Below are 11,544 nucleotides of genomic sequence, written 5' to 3'. Positions count from 1 at the left end.
TATATATGTTTGTCATATATATATGTTTGTCATATATATATATATATATATGACAAACATATTTATATCTGTCCTCTCACACCCCCTGCTCTAAAACTGTCAGTACAAACAGAACGTGGCTGCCTCTGTGTCCCCCAGAACTGTTGGTTTGAACAGCGCGCTGCGCAGCTTAGGACGAGTCTCCGTTCCAGCCCCCCCCAGACAAAAATCACGGACGAGATGAACGCCCCGCCATGGCAAGTTATCTAGGGGAAACACTGAATATAAATAAATGTATGGCCGATATGTTAAAACTTATTTGGCCAATAACTGATACCAGTACCAATTTTTTTCCCCCTATACTTGCTTACATAGGCTACATAGCTTTCTCTGCTGTGGAATTAAAATACTACATTATTCTGAATGCTCTTTGTCAGTTTGGCCTGCTACCAAATACAGATGCCAAAAAGGTGGCTGAAAATGATTTAACACTTCAACTTGGATTATGTTCAATGTCAAATTTATTCATGACATGTTCTCTCTTAAACACAATGACAACACTTGAACAGTGCAAATTTGTAAATTTTTACAAATCTAAACTCAGCGGCGTGTATGATGTCATAACATTGTGCTTGCGCTTCAGGCATACTTGTCACTGTGCTGTCATTGTTGTCTACTGCTGTCATCCATCATTCTTTGTTAAAAAGAGGTCTCTCTTGTAAATGAGTCCTCGAGGTTCAGTGAGACTAAGCTGTATAAATAAAGGTTGAATGAATGTGTTGTCATACAAAAACAGTGCCTATATATATATATATATATATATATATATATATATATATATATATATATATATATATATATTATGGGTGTAATGGTATGCTAAAATCACATTTCGGTTCGGTTCAGTTTCAGGGAGGGTTCGGTTCTTTTTCAGTATATAAAAAAGGCCAAAATAAAGACCTACAAAATGTTTATTTTGAAAATATGTCAAGTAAACAATACGTTTGTATAAAAACAAATAAAAGCAAGCAACCCATTTGGATGATACTTTAAATAAACGGCACTCTTTACAATAAATAAACTATACTAACAATTAGGGGTGCAGAAAAACATCAATTTTTTGATGAATCTATATTCTTAGTCCTGGCGATTCTGAATTGTTTCTAAAGGTCCAAAAATCGATTTAAAAATGCATTTAAGTTTTATATTTTTTCCGCTCCTACTCGCTGTTTGGCCGCCGTAGAATTGAGCCATGTAGGCCACCGTACAGCAAGCTAGTTAGCTAGCTCCCTTTATCTGAATAGAGCCTGCTAGCATGGAGGAGGGAGACAGCGCTTTTCAACCAGTCTCTTTGTCTTTAAAAATAATTTCATATCCTACAATGTTCCGGGGGAAGACAGAGCTTAACAAGATCAAATTTGTTTACAAGAAGTGTAAAATAAAATTGCGGTCCAGTATTTTGGAAATACGTCAAAATTCACGGAAGATGAAAGCGAAGCGGCAGCACGGTGGCGCAACTGGTAGAGCTGCTGCCTCTCAGCGAGCAGGTCCCTGGTTCAAACCCCGGTCCAGGGGCCTTTCTGGGTGGAGTTTGCATGTTCTCTCCGTGCATGCGTGGGTTTTCTCCGGGTGCTCCGATTTCTCCCACAGACCAAAAACATGCATGTTAGGCTGATTGGTAACTCTAAATTGTCCCTAGGTGTGAGTGAGAGAGTGAATGGTTGTTTGTCTCGTTTGTCTCTATGTGTCCCTGTGATGGACTGGAGACCCGTCCAGGGTGTCCCCCGCCCCTCGCACAGTGATTGCTGGACATGGGCACCAGCGACCCCCTTGACCCAAAGTGGATAAAGCAGGTAAAGATAATGGATGGATGGATGGATTCAATGTACATTATTCCTTCATGTAGATTTTTTTTGCGATGAAGCAGCACCACAACTTGACCACGAGACAACGAATGGGAGAAGCTCTGATGCAGCTGCAGCTCAAAGGTAACTGTTTTTTCTCATATTATACTAAAACTTATAAACAAGTTATACAACAAACTTAATGTAATTTGTTTTTTTAACAGGTGGAAGAGGACAGATGAGACACATCACCTGGAGCCAGTTCTAAATGATACAGTTTATGGTTTATAAATTACAGTTCAGAAGAGGTTGTTAAAGACAGGAGCTGGCTGCGGGCCACCAGACCCGGAAACCCCCTCCAGCCCACGTCTCTCCCCCGGCTCGAACCTCCCTCAGAAGTGGCAACTCATACTGATCAATAAATCAAGGAAACGTCAATTAAGTTTTATCAATTATATTAAAAAAGGCAGAAAAAGATTACAATTTACAGAGCTGGACTCTCCAGTCTGTGACGCGTTCACAGACCCGGAAGAAGAGCCCGGATGTCCCGTGTCATTACTCATTTATATAGTCCTAAGACTCCGCCTTCGCAGAAGGGGAGCTCAACCTGTCAGTGTATGAGGGGGCGTGGCTAAGTGTGATCTCAGTGGATCTTATGTGCTTATGACGTGTTAGGAAATATGAGACGGTGCTCCAAAAGCCTTTTCTACGTGATGTAGCAAGCAGATTAAACTATTCCTTGACGGATATTGAATCCCATGGAGTCTTTTTTTTTTTAGAGTTGCTGGCCCAGTTTAACCCAGTCAGAACCGGGTCATAATTTCATTATAATCCCGTCTCTGAGCAGATCAAAACCATAGGACCAGTCTAGATAAGAAATATTCAACAAGGTTTTTGTGCAAACTTGCACATGTTTGAAATTGTGTTAAAGATTTTCTAAATATGAATCAATATGGTTAAGACTGTGAAGTCTGTATATTTCATATTAGGTTAAGTTTTGAAAATATAACAAATGTTAGAGCAATATGGTTAAAAATAACTGAAGTCTGTATTTTATTTTGAATTAAAGGTTAATATACTATGTATGTTGACTTTTGTATTTATATATTTTGAATTATTTGTCCGTGATGGACTGGAGACGTGTTGTCCCCCACCTCTCACCCAGTGATGGCTGATATGGGCACCAGTGACACCCGTGACTTGAAAAGGAAGACGTGGATAAAGATGGATGGTTGAATTATTTGTTCCTAGATTTTTATTTTTATTTTTAGAAAAATTCAGGCAGCTAAGCTAACCTAATACTGGTAATTTAAGTTACAGAATTTTATGCACTCCTATATTTTTTCGTATTTTTGGTAGAAATATAAAATGGATAAAAAATATTTGATACACTAAGGAACCTAAAATGATTTTTAAATAAATGTTCTATTTGTTTACATGGTTGTTTAATCTTTTCAGCTTGTCAGTTACATAAATGAAACAAAATTTATGACCATTTCAATAGAAAAATCGTTTCTGAATTGAAAAATCGATTTTAAATTGTATCGTGACACCAAAAATCGGAATCAAATCGGATCACCAGACACTGAGAGATTCGCACCCCTACCAACAAGAATAAAAATCTTAATAATACAATAACAGTCAGAACCAGAACACCAAGCAGCACCAGTTTACAATCTTAACTAGTCAAGTTTTAAGTTTTTGGCCAAAAAGACCAACTTGTCCACATTTTCTGCCAAAAGCTCAGATCTAGTTGCTGTAAATATCTCCAGCCGTGGAGAAAACCTCTCACTACCAACAGGCAGCAGGAATAAAGAGGTAGAGCTTTGATCATTTTGCAGTGTGACTGTATTTGGCCTCATCATTACTCACAACCTCTTGGACCTGCTCCCACAGGTGGGACAGGTCCCTGGAGAAGTTCAGAGTTCAGTCATCACACACTTCTTAGCTGGAGGTGATTTATGATTTCCCTGAAGAGGAAGAAGACTTGCAGCTGTTACCTCTGTCCCAGACTGGAAATAAAAACACAAAGAGGTAAAAAAAAAAAAAAAGAGTTAATAAGATTATAATAAAAAAAAAAGTTAATTATATAATAATAAAAAAATATCAATACCTCTTCTTGAACGGCCATCATTTCTGTTAAGAGGTGGTTGAATCTCTCAGTCATCATGATCATCAGAGCAGGGCTTTAATCTGGTCCAGGGTTGTTGACGATCAGTTTTAGCTTTTTCATAAAGTGCTGCTACAACTTTTTGGCTGAAGTGTTGATGTGATGGGATGTTGTAGTGGGGCTCAAGAACTTTAAAGCTGGCGCATCAACAACAGAAACGTAGATCCAGAGCTTTCAAAACTCCTACAGCTTGTTTTATTGCTCTGGACCGATCTGAATGACCTGATAAAGGTTGTTGGGGACGGCACCTATTAATTCTACACCTCGGAAGTGTGTCTACATTTCTATCTCCCTTAATGCGGCCCGAACCACAATGTTTACCCCCACAAAAGTTATATCAAAACGACTGGCTTGGCCCCGTGATGTGTGATATTACATTTATTGGCATTTCGAGTTATCATGGCGAAGTAATTTGCGAACAAAGACACAATATTTCACCAACTCCAGGAACTAGTTGGTGACTGCCCACTTATTATTCTACACCTGAAAAGTGTATCTTTTTCAACTTTAATGCGGCCCAAACCGCAAAGTGGACCCCCACAAAAGTTATATCCAAACGACCGGCCCGACTCCAAGATGTGTGCTATTATTTTTATTGGCAATTGCCGTTACCATGGCGACATATTTTGCTAACGAAAATGACAAATTTCCCATATGAAATGAATAGGAGAAAACTTTTCAAAGAAACTGAGTAACGTCGGGAGCCATTTTGGTTCAACATGCATGGAAGGCACCTATTATCACCCATTATTATTATTAATTAGTAAAAATAATTAACATAAATCATTAATGATTCATTTTAAGAATTACAAATAATAACATTAATAATTATTAATATTAATAATTTATATTTAATATTGCTTATTAATATCAACATTATTGTCAAATATATTAATAGTTTATAATAATTAATAAATCAATGACATTAATAATTAATTATTATTATTATTAATTATATTCATTAATAATAATAATTTAATAATAAATAGGCAGTCCCCGTCAAAGTTTCTCCAGGAACTTTCTAGTTTAAATGCTGCTATTACCGGTCTTTGCAACAGGCTGCAAGAAGAGACGTTCACGTTCGGATGACGTCGTTTCAAGTGAGTTAACAAGTTAGACGTGCTGCTGCTGCAGATCCAATCTCCGTGAAACAACGTCGACGCCCAGCTTTGCATTTGTTCACTTGTCTTTTAACAAGAAAGCCATAATGTTCCCAAACAGGAGACCGCAACAAAAAGCTAATGATAATGCTGCGCATGCTGCAAGATAATAGCGCCGTGCTGAAACACGCTTAGGAACTTTAGTTCCACAGCGCATAATCTCTTGTTAATAAAATTTAATTAATTAAAAAAAAAAAAAAAAACGAAACGGTACGCACGTGGACCGAACCGAACATGCAGTACCGAAACGGTTCGGTATACCCACGTGTACCGTTACACCCCTAATATATGTATATGTATGTATGTGTGCGTGCGTGCGTACGTACGTATATATACATACATACATACATATATACATACATATTATACGTATATATACATACATATTGAGTGCATAACTGAACATGATTATTTGAAGGTTGGCGTTTTTTGTATTAAAAACACTTGTCTTTCATTGGTGGGATGAAATATGCTAATTTTTTGGGACAGGCATTTTGGGTTTTCATGAGCTGTATGCCATAATCATCAGTATTAAAACAATTAAAGACCTGAAATATTTCAGTTGGTGTGCAATGAATCTGAATCATTATCATTACATTATGGAAAATAATGACCTTTATCACAATATGCTAATTTTTTGAGAAGGACCTGTACGTACTGGCCCTTGATGTCTGGCCTTGATGTCTGGGCCTGTCTGCCCTTGATAACACACAGTGGACCAACACCAGCAGCTGACATGGCACCCCAGACCATCACTGACTGTGGGTGCTTCACACTGGACTTCTGGCATTTTGGCATTTCCTTCTCCCCAGTCTTCCTCCAGACTCTGGCACCTTGATTTCCGAATGACATGCAAAATTTGCTTTCATCCGAAAAAAGTACTTTGGACCACTGAGCAACGGTCCAGTGCTGCTTCTCTGTAGCCCAGGTCAGGCGCTTCTGCCGCTGTTTCTGGTTCAAAAGTGACTTGACCTGGGGAATGTGGCACCTGTAGCCCATTTCCTGCACACGCCTGTGCACGGTGGCTCTGGATGTTTCTACTCCAGACTCAGTCCACTGCTTCCGCAGGTCCCCCAAGGTCTGGAATCGGCCCTTCTCCACAATCCTCCTCAGGGTCCGGTCACCTCTTCTCGTTGTGCAGCGTTTTCTCCACACTTTCCCCTTCCCACAGACTTCCCACTGAGGTGCCTTGATACAGCACTCTGGGAACAGCCTATTCATTCAGCAGTTTCTTTCTGTGTCTTACCCTCTTGCTTGAGGGTGTCAATGATGGTCTTCTGGACAGCAGTCAGGTCGGCAGTCTTACCCATGATTGCTAGACTAGATGTCACTATACCATATGCTCAAAGTTGCAGGAGTGTCTGGTGATGGTACACCAGTATAGACCTGACATGCTGAATAATAAGTGACACACAGTCCAAAACAAACAGCAATGGCAGTGACAGACAGCATGTCACACACACACATACACACACACACATGCAATTCTTTTTGTTATGTACTTTATACACAACACTTTTATATTTTCACTCTTACACTGATCAGCATATTGAGTCTAGTAACGGGAAACAATGTCCTGCCCAGGGGATCAAACCCCCGATCCTCCTGATTGGGAGATGACCTTCCACCACTGGGCTGAAATCAGCCCCAGAGCTAAAGAAGTGTAGATGTTGAATGTTTTGTTTTGGTTGAGAGAAGGACATGGCACTTTATTTTCCAGAAAAGTGTTCATATTTGTTTTCTAGACTTGGAGCTTTGTATGACTGCAAGATGATAAAAAGATGATGATTATAAAAAGCAGGGTATTTTCTTTAAAATTTTAATAAAGAATGACTATCATTGAATTGTTTGTGTCCCTGTGTGTCAGCATGATTTCTATTGAATCATTAAAGATGAACTGACTTAATATTTCCCTGCCTTCTACTTTCAGCTGCTGTCCATGGTCAAGATGCTGTGGTATGGGGGACCTCCGTCCCCGCACCGTGTGGCTCGGCCACCCAGAAAAAAGGGAGCAGAGGTACCCGAAGAATGTCATTAACAACCAGAAGTACAACTTCTTCACCTTCCTTCCTGGGGTAAGTGTCAGTCAAAGGTCGTCCCTTCACCTTCCCTCTGTCGCCCCCTTCCCCTTTACACACACTCGTCAGAAGCTCTGATGTACTGAAGTTAGTGACAGACATTGCTGTGGAGCAGAGAATCAATTCAGAGTGGCAACTAGTAGTTATTTTCAGTGCTTTAGCAGTTTCTAACAACACTTCAGAAAATTGTTTCGTCTATATATGATCAGTAGATTTTTAAAAGCCTTTAAGAGATCTATCTTGTGTTTGTTTTAATCACTTGACTTTGTCTTTGTTGTTGTGTTGCTTGTTGCAACCATGTATCCACAGAAAAAACAGGCCTGAACATAAAATATATACATATAAAAAATATATATATATTTAAAGACCAAGCATTCCTTGAAGGAATATATAATGACCAGTTTTTTATGACAAAGTTTTTATTCTAGATGGCTGCCACAGCCACATCTCGCATGTTGTGAGAATTCTCTGAGCACACAGTGCCTATAAAAAGCCTTTACAAAAAAAATTCAAAGTAAAATCTAATTTTTACAGAGTAATACCAATGAAGTATAAATATGTAACTTAAAATAAAATAGTCACCCCTTTTAAGTGATTGTCTTAATTGAGCTCAGAGAGAAGATTTTTGAAAAGTACAAGTCAGGGGATGGATACAGAAGGATTGCTAAGGCCCTAAACATCCCCAGCAGTTCCCTTAAATCCAAAATCAAGAAATAGAAGGAATATGGGACATGTGTAAATCTACCAAGAGCAGCAGTCTGTTTATAAAACTGAGTTTAGTAAAGATGAAACATTTCAACAAGTTTTAAATTTTTTAATTTAATTTAAATTTTTTTAATCCGTCCACCTTTGTTAGACTACCAAGAGCAGGTTGTCCTCACAAACTGAGAGACAAGAAAGAAAGAAAATAGTAAGAGCGGCCACCAAAACACCTGTGACCACTCTGAACTACTGTAGTTACAAGCTTCAGCAGGTGACACGGGGGAGACTGAGCATAAATCAACTGTTGCCTGGGTTGCTCACCACTTTCTTAGTGAGAGAGCGGCACAGAGAAAGACACTGTTGCCGTCTTCTCAAAAACAGGCGGTGGGCAGCAATTTCACTGCCTACTCAAGTATCTGGAGCTGCCTACTCTTACTGACGTGCTTTTTCCCCCTTTGGTGCCAGTCGACATGCCAGCACGTGATAGTCACATGATCAATTTCAGTTGCTCTAGCGGGAATGACACTGCCTCTCAGAGAAGTTATTTGACTTAGTCGAAAGTACAGACTTTATTCTACACAACAGTTTTAAAATCGTGTTGATAGGCTAAGCAAAACCAGAGTTATGATAAATAATCCACGCCACTTTTTTTTCAAAATCATTGTCATGTCTGAAGTGCATTAGAGCGAGAGGCTGCAGCATAAACAGGCAGTCTCAAAGACAAAACACCCAATCTCCCTCCACTTTCACCTCCCACCCCCGCCGAACAGATAAACAACCTCCCTCCTCCTTTTTGATGGAGGCTGGAAGTTATTTGTCAAGCACCAAAAAATCCACAGGAAGAAGATAAAAAAAGATGTAGAAGTTGAATGGAGTTTGGTGCGATAAAGACGTGAGCGGGAGTGAGTCATGAGGTTTGAGAGATTTAGCGTGCTTGTGTTTTATAGTTAGGGTGGAGATGAGTGTGTTTAGTGTTTAGTCAGTTTTAGTGTGTTTGAGTAAAAACAATTAGACAATTTTTGAACATGAGGCGGACGGAGCTGCAGATGCAGAGGAGGACAGAACCGCCGAGTCAGAACCTCGTACACAGAGGAGAGGCTAATGAAGGAGCAAAACAGTCTGAATCAGACAGTGAGGACTTCATTGATGAAGACGGTGATCATGATTTGTTTTAGAAGAGGAAGAGAGCACTGAGCCCCTGAGGTCCAGAACCCCTCTGACTGGACCAACAGAACCAAGCATCAGTTCTGAGCTCTGGAGAACAGAGGAGGATGTGGATGTTGAGCTAGAGGGCTACTAATGGAGGGAAATACCCACTGAAAAAATAAATACTGTTAAATAAATATTTTATCAATAAAAAAAAAACTATCTAGTGTAGAGTTAAAAAATCAACAACATAAAGTGTTTAAAAAATCCTTTAAATTAGATATTTTGATTTCAGATTGAAACAGCTCTAGAAGACTGACTGTTTTTTTTGTGGATACATTTTTTTTAACAAGTATTTTTAAGCAGTTTAATAAGGTGGTTGATTTCCCCCTGAGGAACTTGAATAGTCATAAAGTTAAAGGGTTAAAACCGTCTTATTCAGATGTTCACGTTTGCTCATAATAAATCTCATCTAGACTTTTGCTCTGTAGAACACTTTGACTATGTGTTGAGGATAAGTCTCAGCTACAACACCACCAGACTAACTCAGTATCTGTAAAGGGAACTTTGGCAGAACCATTTTTGGATTGGTCCATGGGTTATGAGATATTTTGTTAACAAAAAACAAACAAACAAAAAACAGGGTTTATGCTAATAGTTTAAACAACAAAGATCTTGTGCTTTGTGTAACTCTTGGAGTATGTGTTGGAGATAATTCACAACTCCAACCACACCAAGTTATAGCTGAATATCTGTAAAAGTGCCACATTAGCTGTGGCGGCCATCTTGAATAGGATACACTCCAAAAGTTAATCAGTTTTTGGTGTTTATCCAATACAGTAGTCCCTCGCTACTTCGTGGTTCGTTTATCGCGGACTCGCTGTATTGTGGTTTTTCAAAATAAGATTGGATATGACACACAATTGGCTGATTGATGGATGAGTCACACGATCAGCATGGAATTTTTATTTAAAATGAATTATTTAAAATTATTTAGCACCTGCCACACATTTGTGCAGCCCAGAGCAGCAGAAAAAGCTTCCTCCTGCATCATTGTGCAGCCCTATGCAGGATAAACTTTCTGCTGCAGCTGATCAGCTGTTCACCTGCAGAGCGGAGAAGTGGGCGTGGCCAAGAGCCCTTCAGGTGGTAAAGAGCAGAGGAGGCAGGAAGCTGAAATCATGACATTCTGTGCTCTTTTAGAGCGTGTAGGGTTTGGAAACATTGATTACAATATTGCAAGAGTGTGGGAAGGGTTTAAAACACTTAATTTGTGTGTGTGTGTATATATATATATATATATATATATATATATATATATATATATATATACAGTGTATATATATATATATATATATATATATATATATATATATAAATATATATATATACAGTGTATATATAATAAAATAAACTACTGCTTGTACTAGTATTCCTACTTTGCAGTTTTTCACTTATTGTGGGTCTTCAGTACGGTGGCCGACATGTGCAAATGCACAGCAAACGGCGAAACACGCAACAAACACATGTATGTTGCAAACTCAAAAACACGCAAACACAAACAAAATGCAAACACAAAAACAAACACAAAAAAAATCAAATGCAAACACAAACAAAATGCAAACACAAAAACAAACACAAAAAAAATCAAATGCAAACACAAACAAAAAACACATGCAAACACAAAAAAACACGCAAACACAAGAAAGATGCAAACACAAACAACAAATGCAAACACAAAAAAAAATAAAACGCAAACTAAAATAAACACACATGCAAACACAAATGACAAGACAAACAGAAAAACGCTGCAAACAGTGGAAGACACGCAAACTCCTCCACAAAAACGGAAGTGCTCCAGACCACTAGGGGCAGTCGAACAAACAACAAATCATAAAATAAACTTGGAGGAAGAAAGATGTTTTCCAACCGCAAATAAATCTCACAAGAAGAAGAGGAAGAAAGAAAAGGTTTGTTTATACTTTATTCATTCAAACACGCAGTCTTTTCACATGACGTCAGACAACTGACGTTCTGACTCGATGTTGATCAGTACTTCCGGGTCTATTCTCCCTCGGGAGACCTGTCTGTAAACTTCACGGAATTTCATTCATTCAACCTTTATTTATGGAGATTAAATTACAAGATATAGCACAAGGTAAGGTTAATAAAAACAGTATTTATGTGTTAGTTAGCTGTGGTAACGTTATCCATCTTTATCAATTTACCATTCTGTAACTGTGTAAGGAAACAGTCTCTGATTGTAAAGTAAGCTAGCAGCTAACAGGTAGCTAAACACTGCTGCTGCCTGTCAGTGCTGTAACATTAAAATGTTTATTTTATCTATTAATGTAAAATCTCTGACATCTTTCAACACTGTTGTTTAGAATAGCATTTTAAATATTGCATTAAAAACTATATGTCAAACCATTTCCATGTTCTGATGATTAATAATTTCTCTTTTT

At 38.4% G+C, this 11,544-nt stretch overlaps 1 protein-coding gene across 1 annotated transcript in view; it reads left to right on the top strand.

The window, feature by feature from the left end:
* LOC119416599 (probable phospholipid-transporting ATPase IIA) overlaps positions 1-11,544 on the top strand; it is a 99,966-nt gene that overhangs the window by 2,153 nt on the left and 86,269 nt on the right. Inside the window, exon 2 of the mRNA XM_037683788.1 lies at positions 7,084-7,228. Within this exon, the coding sequence (XP_037539716.1) occupies positions 7,084-7,228 (145 nt within the window). The remainder of the gene's footprint in view (positions 1-7,083; positions 7,229-11,544) is intronic.

The sequence above is a fragment of the Nematolebias whitei genome, chromosome 11 (assembly GCF_014905685.2).
Source record: "Nematolebias whitei isolate Nwh7 chromosome 11, NemWhi1, whole genome shotgun sequence".
Lineage (NCBI taxonomy): Eukaryota > Metazoa > Chordata > Actinopteri > Cyprinodontiformes > Rivulidae > Nematolebias > Nematolebias whitei.
Note: the sequence above shows the minus strand (reverse complement) of the source record. Positions and strands in the feature narration are given on the sequence as shown.